An 18,116-nucleotide genomic window follows, 5' to 3' on the forward strand; every position below is an offset into this window, starting at 1 on the left:
GTGTCGTAACAAAACCCTGCCGACTGAGTGGCTTAAACAACAGGCATTTGCTCACAGTCCTGGAGGCTGGAAGTTCAAGATCAAGGTGCTGGCAGGATTGGTTCCCTGCTTGACTCTCTCCTTGGCTTGCAGAGCTCCTGTTTAATGGGTGCAGAGCTTCAGTTTTGCAAGATGGAAGAGTTCTGGAGCTGGAGGGTGGTGATGGCTGCACAACCACGCGAATGCACTTAATGCCACAGAATGGTACGCTTCAGAGTGGTTAAGGATGGTAGATTTTATGTTGTGTCTATTTAGGCACAATATTAAAGAAAGTTCAGGGAATGAAAACAAGGTTGAAGGTGGGGGAGGGGAGGTAGCTCCAAGCACACACAGGGGCAAGGGGCTCTGGTTTTCCTAAACTGTCAGTCCCAAAATTCATGGAAGGGGATCCCCGTTATTTGCTTTGTTTTGTTTTGTGCTTTGTGTGAGCTCCTCATAAAGCCCTTTTAGATTAGTCTCTGGGGAAGTGACTGTGAGCCCAAGACAAGTCCCCTCCCACCCCCAGGGAAGCCAGACTTCTCAGTCTGCTGAGATCCGGGATCTGCTGGTGTCCCTTGCCCAGCGCAGGGTCCACACGGACGACTCATCCTCGGGTCTGGTCCCAGCGCAGAGAGTAGGCGCTTGAGCATTTGTTACATGAATGAATGGACAAAAGGGACACAGTTAAGATGGGAAGCGAATGTTTCCTGGTGGCTTCCACTCTCAGGTGCACGTGGGAAACGACAAACCGTGCTCTGCTTTTCCTATTGAACTTGACTTTTTCAAATTTATAATTGAAGCGTGAAACCATTTGAAAAGTTGATTGCACAATAAAACTGTGCTTCCCATGTGCCATTGACACAAACATTCCTTATGAATACAGGTTGTTTCCAATCATTCCAGAATCCGATTTCCTTAGGTCCTAGCAGTGATTCACTTGCCCTTCCGGTTTCCAGCAGGAACTGAACTCAAATTGGCTGTCCTTGCAAAGAAAATGGCAAACACGGGAACACTAGATTTAGGAACAATTGTGCTTAGCAGAATAAGAACTCCTAGTTATTAATATTTCTTTCTTACTAAAGCCCTAACTAGAATTTCAAAAAATGACTATGTCTCCTTGCTGCCCTCAGGTGGTCTAGAAAGATGTGCTATCTTGAAATAAATCCCTCTGGTTCACCCCCGCTCCAAATCCAGGGAAAAGTATCTACCGCCACCCTACCCAATAAGACACACCAGATGAAGTCATCCTTGTCTTCATTCTTTAGGGACAGGGAAAAGGATTGGAAAGACCCAGTCTGCTTGTTCAAGGGGGAGGGGGTGGGTTGAAGACCTCCCGGAAGGCTGCCTTTGTCAGAGCACAAATATTCACCCTTAATTGGAAGCCACAATGTCCTTCTTATGCCCTTCATTAAATGCGAATGCGTTACACATCGTCCTAGATATGAAAGGTAGTGGGTCTACCAGGAAAGGGACACAAAATTCAACACACCCTCAGTTCCAGAGCATTCATTTCTGCTCGAGTAAAGAGCTAATTGAATGAAAGAAACGGATTTAACACACTTAAATGATACACCAATGGTCTTTATTCGTTGTAACCCTAAATTAGTTTCTGTTAAAACAGTAGCATTTCATTTTTACTGTTTCATTTCCATTAAAGTAACACTATTGCACTGAAACGCTAACTATAGGCAATGAAGTACCTGATGCATGTTTTGTTATTTTGTTAACAAGCGATAGAAACGATTACAGCATCTCGTTAAGAAAACATTTTCCTTAGACACCTTGTTTCATTTTGATTTCCTTTAAAAGAGTTGTAGCAAAGGGCTATTTCAAAGGTCGGCTCTTTCTCCTTTCACCAGTCGAGCCCGGAACTTCCACATGTCCTGGAAACAAAGCCAAACAGAATGAGTTCATGGGACACCAATTTGTCTTCAATTTCACCATGAGACAGAGTAGATTTCTAGCCTCTACGAAAGCTTATATAGGGGGAAAAAATGCCCATAACTGTTATATTGATTAGTAAAAAAACATATCCTGAGACTCCAATTAATCTACTTACTGACATGTAATATGGTGTTAACTAAACTAAACCAGTGGGTCCCCAAGCTGTCAGCCCTGTTTCATTGAGTGCACTTGTTGATGACAGACGGTGTAACTGGGTTGGTGTCACGTCTGGTCACGTACAAACAGCTCACTACCATTTTCCTGCTGGCCTTTGTGATACTTGACTGAACCATTTTGACTGGCCTACCTCTGATGAGAGCATAATTGTGAAAATGGTGTCATGGGTTACTGGTTTATTTATCTTTTCCCCCTTTGCTCTTAATAAAACAATTTAAATGTTCTTATTTCCTAACTTTTGTTTATTTTTGAGCAAACATCAAGGTATGGTGGAAAGAATGATTTTTGCATTAAACCTGACTCTGAAATCTATAGCTCTGTCACTTACATAACTAGGGCCAACTTCTGGGGTTCCTTACCCTGTCATTAACAGCACAGAGCGCTACTGACTACTCCATTGGGTTTTGGTAGGAAAATAAGAAAAAGGAGATGACAGTGCTGTTGTGTCTGACAAAGAATTACATAGCAGAAGTTAACACTGCTATTCTAAATAAACCTGATAAACTGCAACTTATACAGTACCTAAAATAAATACAGGACGTATTCATTGCACAACCTTGACAAACCTCGAACACAATGTACACATCTTAGTTTTCTGCCTTAAAATTCAGGGTATTAGGCCGGGTGCAGTGGCTCACACCTGTAATACCAGCACTTTGGGAGGCTGAGGTGGGAGGATCGCTTGAGGCCAGGAGTTTGAGACCAGCCTGAGCAAGAGCGAGACCCCCATCTCTAAAAAAAAAAAAAAAAATAGAAAACTTAGCTGGGTGTGGTGGCACCCGACTGTAGTCCCAGCTACTCAGGAAGCTGAGACAGGAGGATCCCTGAGCCCAGGAATTTGAAGTTGCAGTGACCTATGATGGTTGCCCTCTAGCCCGGGCGGGAGACAGAGCAAGACTCTGTGTCAAAAACAAAAACTAATAAAAAAAGATTAAGGGTGTTAGACTGCCGTCCCAAATGACAAAATACGTTGGCTCTGTAAGGCATTGTAAGTACCGGACAAAGGGAGAAGACGGACAAGAATTTCTAGGATCTGCAAAGGCGAAATCTCAGGGCATTTTCAGATATGGGACACACCTGTGGGTTCTAAAGGGAGGAGCAAGGTTCTTGAGCTGGGGCGGTATCTGGGAAGGCGGTTCTCAGAGGCAGGACAGCATGTCCTCAATTTGGGGCACATGCATGCATGTATGATTATCTAATACAAATATTAAAAATGAAATCAGCTTCTTGGTTCAGAGGCTAAAGTGTGCACATTCTATGAAGTAAATATGCTTATTTATTTGCCTTGATTGATAATTTGTCAATGGGTGATCAACAGCATTGAATATCTACTGATTAAAAACAAATACTTTACAACCATTGTGCATTAACTAGGAAAGCCTATGACATATTGTCTCGGGGTCCTTATCAGTTTGCATTGGTGATCTTTAATCTCTGCTATGGGTAAACGAGGCCTTTTCTATAACTCCAGCTACAAATTTGCCAAAACAAAAGCTTGCTCAAGAATTGCCCTCTGGGGATCTTGTTGGGCTTCCTAATGCATAAATTACTCTACGCTAATAAAGGCAGTCTACGACTGAGATCCTAAACCTTTAACTTTCCTTCTATGCCTTCGGAAGGCAGTGTTTTGTTCTTCATTTTCTCTTGTCTAAATCTGCATTTTTTACCTTGACTGTCCTGTGCGGGCTGGGACTGCCTGCATAGTCCCATCCCAAAGACATAAAGAAGCAGCATGGGCCGGGCGCGGTGGCTCACGCCTGTAATCCTAGCACTCTAGGAGGCCGAGGCGGGTGGATCGCTCGAGGTCAGGAGTTCGAGACTAGCCTGAGCAAGAGTGAGACCCCCGTCTCTACTAAAAATAGAAAGAAATTATATGGACAACTAAAATATATATATATACAAAAAATTAGCCGGGCATGGTGGCGCATGCCTGTAGTCCCAGCTACTCGGGAGGCTGAGGCAGTAGGATCGCTTAAGCCCAGGAGTTTGAGGTTGCTGTGAGCTAGACTGACGCCACGGCACTCACTCTAGCCCGGGCAACAAAGTGAGACTCTGTCTCAAAAAAAAAAAAAAAGAAGCAGCATGAAGTTCCAAAGTCCCCCATGCGGGAATCCAAGTGGAAAACCCATTGTCATTCTTGGTGGCGGCTCAGCAAATGTTTCTAGAATAAACTCTAAACCCACGCACTATATACTTTCTTTCTTTCTTTCTTTTTTTTTTTTTTTCAGACAGAGTCTCACTCTGTTGCCCAGGCTAGAGTGAGTGCCATAGTGTCAGCCTAGCTCACAGCAACCTCAAACTCCTGGGCTCGAGTGATCCTCCTGCCTCAGCCTCCCGAGTAGCTGGGACTACAGGCATGCGCCACCATGCCCAGCTCATTTTTCTATATATATTTTTATCTGTCCAGATAATTTCTTTCTATTTTTAGTAGAGATGGGGTCTCGCTCTTGCTCAGGCTGGTCTCGAACTCCTGAGCTCAAACAATCCTCCCGCCTCGGCCTCCCAGAGTGCTAGGATTATAGGCGTGAGCCGCCACGCCCGGCCGCACTATATTCCTTCAAATGAAATTAGGCATAAGAAGTATAAAGCATCTACAGAAAAAAAAACTCAGATTTCTACCGCGTTGTTTTATACAAACATACCCGCAAGGTGATGCTATCATCGAGCCCAGAGCCTTCAATTATTATCCTCTTAAGTTCCTTCTCAACTTTTTCTTGCGTGGTGCCCTTCACATCGATGTAGTAGGCATCCGCAGTGGTAAAATGGCAGGAAATTGCCTGTTGAAGGGAACAGATTGATGTTGGAGAAAAACATCCCATTAACACCAGCAACCAAGGAAGGAGTCCTTTTCTCCCTTGCTGTTTGATTTCTAAACTCAAAGTTCCATATCTATCTCTTTGTAGTTCAGCCTCTTTCTTTTCTTTTTTCTTTCTTTCTTTCTTTCTTTCTTTTTTTTTTTTTTTTGTTCCCAGCTAAAGGCTAATTGACAAGTTACAAAAGCTCTTTAACTATCTGTGATATTTATTTCCAAAAGGTATGTATGGAACAGGGAATGTAATCACATTAAGTAAAGGTCTTGAACGTTTTTAGCGTTTGATTTTCCCAATGAATAGACACCCCAAAGTCTTAAAAGGGAACGTACTCCTTCCCAATGAATAGACACCCCAAAGTCTTAAAAGGGAACGTACTCCACTGTAGTTCATCCTCTTCCTAGTCACAGAAGTTCGTTACCCAGGTGAACTTGGGATGGGTTGTTATTTTAATGGCCATAGATTGGGAAAAGAATTGGAAATACCATGAGAAGGAAAATAATACACACACCCCTCCTCTCAAATCCAAAGGACAGTTCAAGGCCAATACCGCTGACACATATTACCCATCTGGTTTCCCGCTTGGGAGGTGAAGATGAAGCTACGTGGTTCTTCCCATTCTAGATGATGTTATAAACAGATCTAATCTGCAAGGCAGTAGTTCAAACGCACCTTCCTCGTCACCAGTTAATTATCTTAAGGTGATTACACCCATCAGAAGGGCTTCCCACGTTGCCCCAAATATCAAATTTCTGGGGAGTGGAGTCACAAGTGCCCTTGCCTATGGGAGCTCTAATGGCCATGCAGAGGAAAAGGAAAAGGAAAAAGGTGCCCTTTTATATCCATATCTTTCTGCAGTAACAGTTAATATTTTTCCAGACCATTACAGTTATTGAAAAAAATACTGAACAACTACAAAGCCAATATATTAAAACTCAGAACATTATTAGCATCGTTGTGCCTGTACTTCCCTACTTGCATGGCTTTGAGGGTTCTCTGCTAGTGCAGGACCTGATCCTGTCTTTTATTTAAAATTTCAGTATTGTGTGCAGTGTGCATTTTTTCTGCATGATTTTTTATTTTTTTAACATAGTGCATTAAAATATTATGTAACTTGATTCTGAAGGTTTGGTTTGGTTTGGTTTGTTTTGGTTTGATATCCCCTGAAATTTTGCCTCCAGAGGAGAGTGCCTAAATGATGAACGGAAGATGAAATTTGACACCTAACCCTTGAGCAATTGGTAGGAACTGCTCAATGAACTAGAAAGACCCAGGAAGGCCCCCAAAATTTAGTATGGAAAACCATATTACCTTCAGGTAGTGTAAGCCCACAGTTTTGTCAGATCTGCTTAATTTAAGAGAAGCGAGGAATCGGGATAGGGGAACTTACAAGGAATTTTGTCAATATTTAAATGTGAGCAATGACATTATTAAGTTTAAAACACTCTAAGGACGAGTGATGGGAAGAGACCATGGCCATCTGCTAAATTGGATTTCTGGACAGCCAGTTCGGAAGGTTTGTTTTGGATCAATTACTATTTTTCTCAATAGCAAAGATCATTACAAACTCTCCTCTTGTTATGGTTACTATGAGCAATAGAAATTCCACATTTTTGTATTTTAGTATTTCAGCCATTGTTTTGCCTCAGAAAGCACAGGCTGGGCGCCAACAAGTCAGCTGTTGCTTGGAAGCAAGTTCACGAATGTTCATGATTCACTGTTGACAAGGTCAAGTTCCTGAGGTCACCTGGCTTCTTCCCGTAAGAGCAAAACAAGCAGAGGGAAGGTAAATATGTTACTATCTCCTGGTGAATAAATTTTAACGTATCTTGCAATTTTGGTTTCTCACCCAGAGAGCGCAGCAACGTGAATACCTACCTTCCGGAATCCTTTTGTTTTGTTCCGACCAGACCCGTGGATCAGCAAAGGATGAAAGAAAACAGTGTCCCCCTTGTCCATCTCTATGTGCACACGGGCATCGTAGTCCTTGAAGTTCTGGATCCCGTGGAACATTATGTTAACTCCCCCCTAGAAGAAGAAGCAAGGCCGAGTCTGTATTTGGGGAAACGCCATAGTTAAAAACATCATCCAGGACTCACCACGGGAAGTAGGAATTCGCTAAATTCTCCCAAGAGAAAGAGATACCCAAACTAGATTCTTAGGAGTGTCTTTATTATATAATACAAAAGCCTCTCAGATGGCTGGTTTTAAAAAGTCACATGTGGATATTAAAATCACTGATATATATATATATATATATTTGGACCTAATGAAAAATGTGGAATTTCTACCTACTCTTTGTGACTGAATTATACATGAAGATCTAGCTCAGCTTCGCCTTTTGTGGCAACCACCTTTCTTCTAGGTGCTTCCAGCTTCAATCTGTAAACATTCCTCCCTGGCGTGATGTTCTCCTCACCTGGAACTTTGTACAGATTCTTCTTCTGTTACCCAGGAGGGTCTCTGAGAAGCTAATGATTCTCCCAAAACAGGGGGAGAGAAAAAGCTCAATTTTTCGGAGTTCAGAAGCACTCACGTTACATCCAGAATAGTGAAAGAATAATAAATTGAAACATTGTGTTTGTTTATAACTATTTCCCAAGCCAACTACTGCTTTAGGTAATGGGTTATATCTTTATTAAGGAAACGGAAGTGAGAAGCGATTGAAGTTTTTAAGCTTTTAGGGGTCAGGGTTGGGGGAGCCTCCCATTCCTCTTCCTGAGCATCCCAGATTCCTTTTGGGGAACGACCACTTCCCTCCTGGGAAGTGTTGAGACTTTGACCTGGTGCCCTGCTCCCTGGCCAAGGTGGACGTGTGACCTAAGCTAAGCTAATCAGACCGCCCACTGTCCCTACTTTGAGCAGAGATTCAGAGACCCCAAATGCTCCCGAAGCCCCCCCCCCAAACTATTCCTTGTGCCTCCAGGCAGCCAGAGCCCAATGCTGCCCCTTGCACTAAACCTTATTGATGAATTTCACAATTTCAGGTTTTTGTTTTGTTTTGTTTATTTTGAGGCAGGGTTTGGGTCTCTTGCCTGGGCTAGAGTGCAGTGGTGTGACCATAGCTCACTGCAACCTCAAACTCCTGGGCTTGAGTGATCCTCCTGCCTCAGCCTCCCAAGTAGCTGGGACTACAGGCACATGCCACCACACCGAGCTAATTTTTCTCATTTTTTTTGTAGAGACCAGGTCTCGCTATATTGCCCAAGCTGGTCTCAAACTCCTGGCCTCAAGCAATCCTCTTGCCTCAGCCTCCCAAAGTGCTAGGATCTCATCACGCATGCGCTCAAATGCATTGAATAGTTCCAGCATCAACAGCTGAATGGATAAACAAATCGCAGTACAGCCACGCAACAACAGAACACCACTCAGCAATGGAAGGGAAAGAACAGTCGATCCACGCAACAGCATGGATGAATCTCAAAATAACTGTGAGTGAAAGAAGCCACAAAAAAGAAAGAAGCATATGCTATAGGATCACATGTATATGACATTTTAGAAAATGCAAACTCATCTACAGTAACAGAAAGCAACTCAGTGTTTGCCCGGGGCTGGGAGGGGGAGGACGGAGTGATTATCTTCATTGTCCTGATGATTTTGTGGGATATAGGGGTGTGTGGTCAAAAATGATAAAACTATACAAAATATGTACAGTTTATTACATGACAATTATACCTCAATAAAACTATTTTTTAAAAAAATTAAAAGCTCTTCTAGCATCCTTAAAAAAGTCCCCATTCTCGGCCGGGCGTGGTGGCTCACGCCTGTAATCCCAGCTCTCTGGGAGGCCGAGGCGGGTGGATCGCTTGAGGTCAGGAGTTCGAGACCAGCCAGAGCAAGAGTGAGACCCCGTCTCTACTAAAAATAGAGTTGTCCACATTATATGGACAACTAAAAATCTATATAGAAAAAATTAGCTGGGCATAGTGGCGCATGCCTGTAGTCCCAGCTACTCGGGAGGCTGAGGCAGTAGGATTGCTTAAGCCGAGGAGTCTGAGGTTGCTGTGAGCTAAGCTGATGCCACGGCACTCACTCTAGCCTGGGCAACAAAGTGAGACTCTGTCTCAACAAAAAAAAAAAAAAAAAAAAAAGTCCCCATTCTCCTCCCCAAATAAACTGTAGACACGTTAATATGACAAACATCCTTCCTAATCTGGTCCTAATGTACCTTTCCTTGCTCACCTCTGCTACTCCCCAAAATGCGCCCCCAGCTAGCCTGTGAGCCCCCTGGGTCCTTCCCGTCCCATCCCTCTTCCTTACTCTGAGACCCCATCGGTGAGTAAGGCTTAGTTAGCACTTAGCACACACGTGCGGGGTCGAAGTGTTTATGTCTTACCTCTGCAACTAGGCTTTACAATCTCAGATCCCATAATCGGCACCTGCCCAGGTTCCCCACCTTGGTGGCGCTTCTATACTACAGCAGGTATAGCAGGATTTCTCAGTGTAGTATGAGCCACCTGCACTAGAAACTTCGGGCGTGTTTTTAAAATGCAGAGACCTGGGTTCTATTTCTGAATCAGTTTCTCTAAGAGTGAGGTCTTACACTCCACATTTTAATCGACACGAGGCATTTTAAGGACAACTATAGCATGTGAGTCACAAAAATAATTTTAATTTTGTTAGTAAGAATAATGCCTTCAGACCAGGAATGCAAAATCCACACTGTCACAGCTAAGAATTGCTGAGCAAGTTTAGAGATAGTAAATAGCAGAAGCCTATGATATAGGAAGAGTCATGTTTGTTAAACTGCATTTTGGGGGGAGCCAGTCATCTGAAAATTCAGCTATCACATCTGAAAATGCCTATTGAAAGTACAACAGTAATGAATGTTTTATCTGCCATCCTTGGACTTTCCCTGATCTTTTTTTTTTTTTTTTTTTTTTTTTTTTGAGACAGAGTCTCATTCTGTTGCCCGGGCTAGAGTGCCATTGTGTCAGCCTAGCTCACAGCAACCTCAAACTCCTGGGCTCAAGCGATCCTCCTGCCTCAGTCTCCCGAGTAGCTGGGACTACAGGCATGTGCCACCATGCCCGGCTAATTTTTTCTCCATATATTTTTAGCTGTCCATATAATTTCTATCTATTTTTAGTAGAGATGGAGTCTCGCTCTTGCTCAGGCTGGTCTTGAACTCCTGAGCTCAAAGGATCCCCCCGCCTCAGCCTCCCAGAGTGCTAGGATTACAGGCGTGAGCCACTGCATCCAGCAGTTTCCCTGATCTTAACTGCAAATATTAGGACAATGTTTTGCTAAGAAAGGAAATGCCATCTCCTTTGTAAGCTCTTGCTGTATACCAATGTGAAATAACAACGGAGAAAGAGATTCTGGCCAAGACACAGCTGCTAGAGACACCTACCTCCCACTGCGGGTAATCGTGGGGCTGCAGGAGGCCTTTGTGGGTGCCCGGGATCATGCACAGACCACCGTTGTTGCGGTCAATGTGCTCCATCGCCGTCCAGGCGCAAACGATGCGATCGATGGGCCTGAAGGGGAAATAGTGCAGGTCCTGGTGCAAGGGATGACGGGATGACTTCTTGCCTGGAATGGAACATGCTGTTAAAAGATGCTCCGGTCTCAGAATTCTTACCCTTGGCCTGAAAATCCAGAACAAGGCCCAGCCCTGCAGAAATCCAGCAAATGAAGCCACAGCCTCAAGAGATAAGCATTGAATTGCAACATCAAGTCAACACGGTGGTTCCAAATCCTATACTGCTAGGTTACTGGTAGCTTAGCACTCACACGATTTTTGTACATATGCCAACCATCTCTATTGCACTTTCTGCCTTCGTAACTCTGGATTTGGCCCAGAGCTTAGCATGCAATAAGCATTCTAAAAACAGCTGGATTAATTAAATTAAAAAGAAAGGTCTAGAGTCAAGTTTGAGTTCCCCTTCCAAGTGGTTGATGCCAAAAAAAAAAAAAAAAAAAATTGGTGCTCTAAGAGGTTTCCCCCACACAACTATAGGCATTCTGGGCGCAGTGTCTGGCCAAAATCACCATGACCACATTGACATCTGCCCCTGGTGGTGCTCTCTGAGCTTGATCCCCACCACCTGATCTCGCCAGCCAAGACATCCAGGAAGGAAGAGGCGTGGTGCTAAGCTCAGTCCTATCACATAAACTCCACCCACCATCAACAGGAAGCAAAAGTGAAAAAGGATCAAGGACTCTCTCATGGCTGATGTCTACCGCAGGTATAGCAGGATTTCTCAGTGTAGTCTGAGCCACCTGCACTAGACTCTTTGAGGATGTTTTTAAAATGCAAAGACCTGAGTTCGATTTCGGAATCAGTTTCTCTAAGAGTGAGGTCTTACAGTCTACATTTTAGCCAACATGAGACATTTTAAGAACAACCATAGTGTGCGATGCACAATAATAATTTTAATTTTGTTAGTATTACTACTACTAATCATAATCCCTTCAGACTAGGAATGCAAAATCCACACTATCACAGCTAAGAATTGTCGATCAAGTGTAGAGATAGTGAATAGCAGAAACCTGTAATATATGAACAGTCATGTTTGTTAAACTGAATTTTTGGGGGGAGACAGTCATCTGAAAATTCGGCTATAACATCTGAAATCACTGTCACGCTTCTATGTTGTTGTAACGTAAGCTATTTTAAGACTTAAATAAAAGTACATAGACTCATTCATCCAAAGTTAGGCAGTTATACACACAACTATCATTAGAACATCGACCTTACATATTTTAATGAAACAATTTTTTCCTTTACCAGAATCGGGAGGTTTGTTTATCATCATTGTATGCATGGCCAGAATATTGGGTCCAGTGAAGCACTCCACATACTTCAGAAGCTAAGAAAAAGGAAAGCAAAAACTAAACAAACTTCAAGGGAAATCAGAAGTATCAAGCAAGGGGCACAAAGTCCAACTTCCCGTATGAGAACCAGGATGGCAATAGTTTAAAAAAACAATCGGTATTTCACAACGCTGCAAACAAAGCATTTGGAAATCATTCTAAATCTACAACCCTCTGAATTATACGTTTTTTATTGTTGTTGTTGTTGTTTGGGGTTTTTTTGTTGTTGTTTGTTTTTTTTTTTTTTCCAGCTGGGAATGAAACAATGTTTTTTTCCTACAAGAAAGACAGGAGTTTTGGCTGGGCGCAGTGGCTCATGCCTGTAATCCTAGCACTCTGGGAGGCTGAGGCAGGACAATTACTTGAGGTTGGGAGTTTGAGACTAGCCTGAGCAAGAGCGAGACCCCATCTCTACTAAAAATAGTAAAAAATAATTAGCTGGGTGTCATGGTGTGCACCTCTAGTCCCAGCTACTCAGGAGGCTGAGGCAGGAGGATCCCTTGAGGCCAGGAGTTGGAAGTTGCAGGGAGCTATAACAACACCACTGCACTCTAGCCAGGGTGACAGAGTGAGACTCTGTCACTGCAAAAAAAAAAAAAAAAAAAGAAAGAAAGAAAGGAGTTTCTACGAGATATCAATTAGGAAGGACAGGAACGGCTCTTCTGCTAACCAAAGCCACAGAGGGTTGCCCAGGGAGAAGGCAATTTCCTCTTCCTTTTTGGAGACTCCGTGGAAGGGCCCAACACAACTGGCCGCTGGCCGATGAAAGCAGAAGAGTGTATTGGAGGAACCTTGACGGTCGGTGCAGCCATTCACGCCACAACTCGTTCCTGAGATGTATGAACCAGGCAGAGGGATGGGAAATGGGGCACAAGAGCAAACAAGGAAACCAGGTCCCTGTCCCTGTCTCCGTAGAGTTTCGTCTTGCGGGAAGAAAGATGTTAAACCAATCGTGACATGGGTCATAGCGGCCGAGAGATGTAGCATTATGAAGAATGTGACAGGGAGTGCTAACTAGTCACATGGGAAGGCAGAAAGGATTCCATGCTGAGGACCTACTGTGTGCCTCCTGCTTAGGCTCAAATGGGCTCTAGACATCAGCCCATGTAAGCCACACAACAATGCCTTAAATTCATGCCCCCATTAATTAATAAACCCTTCACGTTAATGTCCCACACAAACAAACCTGAGACTAATACATTGCTCAAGTTGGCAAAGTCACTTAAATGAAAAAGATGACATTCAAACCCTGATTCTGTCTGACTCCAAAAATTGAGGCTGGGCGGGCAGAGGAAGACCTCCCTTTTCACGTTATGGGCTACTGCTTGGATTTTTCTCATAAACATGAATTACTCAAAGAATAATAATTTTTTAAAGACCTCATTTAAATCTAAAAACAAACTCACCCCTCTACTGACCAGATTCATAAAACAAAAAGAAAAAAAATAAATGGATTTACAAATAACAGCCTCAGCAATTTCATCTCTGTGAATGCGCCACTATTGTCAGAAGAGATCTTTCTCTTTACCACAGAATTCTCAACTCTCTCAAGAAAAGAGAATCGGCAAGCTCTACAACGGGGTTTCTCAATCTTGGCACTATTGACATTTGGGGTGGGATAATTTTTTGTTTGGGGCACGGGGCTGTTCTGTGCATTATAGGATCTCTAGGCCCACTGGCAGCAATCGTCCCCGGCCTCTACCCATTAGGGGCCAGTAGCACACCCTGCCTCCTGCTGTGACAACCAGAAAAATGTCCCCTGGGAAGGAAAATCCCCTCCAGTTGAGAACCACTGCTCTTAGAGCCCTCTGTGGAACAGGGTTAGACCAAACCAAAAGGGCAGATTTCAGAGGCAGGCGTGCACCCGGGCTACGACACAAAGTGCAGGGTGATCTCTAACCTCGGGGAGAGTGCAGTATCTGAAGAGCTCCTTATCTTCTTGGAAATGCTGGATCTTGTAAACCATGTTTTCGTTTCTTGGATTGTATTCTGAATTTAAAATGGCCACATCTCTCATTATATTTAATCCTGGTGGTTTCACCTCCTGTCGGCAGATTTTTTCAAACTCGTTCCTGGAAAATGAAATTTGCAGGTGGATGCAACCGAAGGCCCTGACTTCCCCACAATGCAATATATCAACGTAGCAAAATTGCACTTGAACCCCAAATATCTACAAGTAAAAACTAAATGGGCTGGGCGCAATGGCTCACTCCTGTGATCCCAGCACTTTGGGAGGCCAAGGCCGGAGGATCGCTTGAGGCCAGGAATCCAACATGAGCCTGAGCAACATAGCAAGACCCTGTCTTTACAAAAAAAAAAAAAAAAAAAAAAAAACCTTTTTAAAAAAAAATTTAGCCAGGTGTGGTGGCGCACATCTATAGTCCCAGCTATTCGAGAGGCAGGAGGATCACTTGAGCCCAGGAGGTCAAGGTTGCGGTGAGCTACAAGAGCAACTTGGCGCTCCAGCCTGGGCGACAGAGGGAGACTTTGTCTCAAAAGTAAATAAATAAATAAAAAGAAAAAAGAAAATGCCAACTCAGAAGTCCTGGCTCCTAAATGTCAGGCTGAAATTCCCCACCGGAATTAAAATATTCCTTTGTTTAGCATACCAATCGGGAAATCTTTTTATGATTTGGTTTACATTGTGATGTTAATAGTGAACTGCACTTCCCATGTGCCGGACTGTTCAAAATAGTCTCCACGTATTTCACCTTATTTAGTCCTAACCACAACTCTAGGACACAAGTGCCACTATAATGATATTAGTCCCATTTTACAGATAGGGAAACTTAGGTAAATTGCCCCGGGACACACAATGTTAAGTGCTAGAGCTGAGATTAAAGCCAGACCGTCTGGTTCCAGAGCCCGTGCTCCTAAACACTTCCCAACAAACCAAATCAACAACAATTATCTGAATCTGCAGGAGCTAATCTAACTTGTATTTCCACGACGTGCGTATACGACATAGTTTTGGAAAATAACAAAGGGTTACTGTACTGAAAGCGTTGAATGTCAGCATCGGATACTAGATTTTTAATGACAAGAAACCCATTTTCTTCATAAAATTTTCTCTGTTCCAGGCTTAGAACATTATTATCCAGAGTATACCTAAAGGAGAAAAAAAAAAAAATCCCCAAATAAGTTCAATGTTTAAATCACATCCTAACAGTCTGTGTCAAGAACCTGAGAAATGTTCACACTCAGCATTTCCATTTCTAAGACTTTAAGGAAATAATCTGAAAACGTAAAAGAAGCTTGAAGTTCAAAACATTACCCATGGTTACCAAAATAATGTGCATTAGTGGAAGAAAAGTAATGATGTTCTATCCACTCAGTGGAATACGACTCAGGTGTTAAAAACAAAGGGGAAATAATAGTATGGCCAATGCTTATTATAATAAAATATGATTACAATTATGTAAAAAAATGATACTGTTTGGAAAATAAAGCCTGCAAAGAAATACACCATATATATATATATGTATATATATATATATATTTTAAACAGTGGTTGTCTTTCAGTAATGGAATTGTGGATAATTTTCTTAAATTTCTTCTATTTCTCTTATTAAAATTTTTCTGTAATAAACATATATAGTTTTTCACATGGGAAACAAATTCAACAAATTTTATGTTTTTAATTGTCTCCTTGATGCATTCTCAGAAATAATCAAAATAACTAAATCCAAATAAGTATACAGCGTACCCACACCCTCAGATCACGCAATCCATTCCTTAAGACTGGAATGGTGGCTGTCTGAGAAAATTTATGAAGATCAAGGTCTTCCCCTTAAAAGGTGATTTAAGGTAAGCCAAAGACGCTAGCTAGCTATTGTGGCACGTAAACAAACTCCAAGCTAACGTAAATGTGATCTACCATGCTTGGATTTTTAAAAGTCAGATTATATATTTTCTGGTATTTTTCCTTCCTTCTGAATTTTAAAATACATATAAAATTAAAGTCAGGGCCTTTGACATTTCCCACAATTGTACTAATTAGAATAAATCCTGGAAGCACAGAATCTGTATAATACATTCTAATCAGGCAACATATTGCATTGTCTATTCTATTGAAGTTACCACTCGAAACACTGTCTGCGTACATAATAATGTAGTTCAAAGTGAAAATTCGAGCTACTTACTGGAACTGCTGAGCATGAACATTGACGGAGGAACTAGGTTCTGAAGTGGGGTGAGCTACCTAGGACGTGAATTAAGGCAAATAAAGCGAAAGGTAGGAGCCAACCTCTTCTAGAAACACCAGCCTGCCTGGATAAGTTGGTAGAAGAAAGGAGTTTTCCTAAGTAGACACCAGACAATTTGACACTTAACCACTGACAGTTACATAGAGGCTGGTAAGGCCCTTGTTCTAACCCTTCATTTCCTTTTCTTGATGGCCTGAGGAGGTGGCTGGGAGATCCAGAGCTTTCTCATCACCCTTGCTGTGCAGAGGGGGAAATCGAGGCTTGGAGCGCTCCGTAACTGGCCACACACTCTACTTCATAGTTCCATACTTGTATCCCACGGGACTGTCCCTTCCACTAAACTGATGAACGAATAAAAATTCAAAGGTTCAACTCTAGAAGTAAGGAGAAACACCTGCTAGTCACAAAAGGTATTTAATTTAGCGGGACTTTAGCCTGCAATAGCAGAAACTGTGGCTGGTCATTAAAAAAAAAAAATCTATAAAATCAAGAATGGCTCCAAGAACGGCATGATCCACACAGTTGAGAATAACTTTAAATATCTGAAAGAACCGGAAATTGTTTTGGTAAGATGTCTTTTCCATCCGGTCACCGCAGATGGTTGACATAGGCCCTCAGGGTTTTGTTGTCATTGCTCTTATTGTTTCTTTAGCTTAAAGAGTTACTCTTGGAAATTCACTTCTCATAAGCCCGCTACCATTCCTTAAATGAGGTCTTTAGATAATGTGGTGAGGAAGGCAAGGGGACTCCACCTGGGGAAGCCTGTGTGTCCAGCGCTGTCCCAAAGGGCTGGCGTCCTTGCCCCTCCCTGGAAGGCCCCTGTCGCCCCTGTCGCCTGCCCCCCTGTCTCGGTCCCTTCCAGGCAGCTCTGCGCCCCTGTTTACAGTGCAACTGTGCCTGGACATTTCTAGGTCTCTGGGCAGATACGAGGTCACGCACGGCCAAGGGGAGAAAATGACAAGGCCCTTCGTGACGACCTGCCACCCTCACACTTCACAAATGGAGTAACAGAGGCCCTAAGGAAGCCCAGACCGGTGGAGTGATGCCGAACCGGCCATCAAGGCCAGGATGGGCCCGCACCCGCTGGCCGGGCAGGTGCCCTCTGGGGATTTGGGGGGCCACCGGCGCCTGGGGACGCTGCCTCCTTCCCGCTCCCCCGGGCTACCGCAAGAGATGTCCCCACCACGGGGACCAGCGTGCGGAGGAAGGCGCAGAGCCTGCCCTGCTGCAGCGCGCGGCGCCCTGGAGGCCACCCCCTACTCCCCGCCCCGCCCCGGGGCCCGGGCCACCTCCCAGGCCGCGGCGGAGGCGGGTCCATCTCGAGACCCGCACAGCCCAAAGGATACGACGGCCTTGGCTGGGGGGCCACCGAGGTGTGCCAGCACGGTCCGCAAGCGGGTGACGGCGTGGGACTGGTCCATGGCGGTGGCGCTGGCGCTGGCGAGGAGACCTGATGGGCTGGCCTCCGTTCCGATTTATCTATGCAGGCGGCCCCGCCTCCAGCCCTGGAGGGCCCCCGGGCCAAGGTCCAGACGCGGGCGGGAGGGACCCCGGGCAGCGCCGCCTCCGGGCCGGGCCAGCCGGGGTGCGCGGAGACGCCCCCTCCTCCCTCGGTCTGCACGCCGGGCCACCAGCCCGAGCTGACGTCCGCCTCCCTCATCCTGTTTCTAACCGTCGCCAGGATCCTCCCTGCCGCACCTGGGCCCGAGGGCTCTGAGACTGGGCCGAGGTCACCCAGTGACAAGTGGCAGAGCGGAGATCTGACCTACACTCCTAACTTCATGGCTTCTATTTGTTTCCTTCCTGTTCCTTTCACGGACACCAATGAAAAAACAAAAACACAAAGATTCATGCCTAAAAGTCAGATATGCTGTTCAAAAGAAACGTTTCATTTAGTGGGAATCTCGCCCAAAATGTTAGAAACAGTTTGGCTGGTCGTTACCAAAAAAAAAAAAAAAAAAAAAAAAAGTGAATGAAATAAATGACTCCCCAAAAGTCTGATTCACACAGTCTAATATAGTGTCACATTCTTTACAGAACCAGAAATTGATCTTTTCTAAGATCTCGTTCCCATTCTATAGCTGCATTGGTTTTTTTTTTTTTTTTTTTTGCATAACATCTCATTGTGTTTTCCTCTCATTTT

General features: G+C 43.9%; 1 protein-coding gene across 3 annotated transcripts; it reads right to left on the minus strand.

Moving 5' to 3' along the window:
• Window positions 1-1,587: 1,587 nt before the first annotated feature.
• Window positions 1,588-17,433, minus strand: PHYH (phytanoyl-CoA 2-hydroxylase). 3 transcript variants are annotated; one of them, XM_069458632.1, is made up of 9 exons: window positions 17,320-17,431; window positions 15,911-15,969; window positions 14,766-14,876; window positions 13,669-13,840; window positions 11,683-11,764; window positions 10,303-10,484; window positions 6,828-6,977; window positions 4,782-4,916; window positions 1,588-1,901 (listed from the first exon to the last, which is right to left on the minus strand). In XM_069458632.1, exons 1-9 carry the CDS (start codon window positions 17,392-17,394, stop codon window positions 1,848-1,850), a joined length of 1,020 nt encoding a protein of 339 aa, XP_069314733.1. In that variant the 5' UTR covers window positions 17,395-17,431; the 3' UTR covers window positions 1,588-1,847. The 3 variants fall into 3 exon arrangements, with proteins under 3 accessions (XP_069314733.1, XP_069314732.1, XP_069314734.1); XM_069458631.1 differs by having other exon boundaries at window positions 11,668-11,764; XM_069458633.1 differs by lacking the exons at window positions 10,303-10,484; window positions 11,683-11,764 and having other exon boundaries at window positions 17,320-17,433.
• Between the last annotated feature and the right edge of the window lie 683 nt (window positions 17,434-18,116).

The sequence above is a fragment of the Eulemur rufifrons genome, chromosome 25 (genome assembly GCF_041146395.1).
Source record: "Eulemur rufifrons isolate Redbay chromosome 25, OSU_ERuf_1, whole genome shotgun sequence".
NCBI classification, from domain to species: domain Eukaryota; kingdom Metazoa; phylum Chordata; class Mammalia; order Primates; family Lemuridae; genus Eulemur; species Eulemur rufifrons.

Coding starts and splice junctions, on each gene's coding strand:
- PHYH (XM_069458631.1), bottom strand. CDS start 17,394: ATGGACCAGTCCCACGCCGTCACCCGCTTGCGGACCGTGCTGGCACAC. Junction 15,970..17,319: donor GCCCCCCAGCCAAGGCCGTC/GTATCCTTTGGG, acceptor TTCACGTCCTAG/GTAGCTCACCCCACTTCAGA. Junction 13,841..14,765: donor GCTGACATTCAACGCTTTCA/GTACAGTAACCC, acceptor TTCATTTTCCAG/GAACGAGTTTGAAAAAATCT.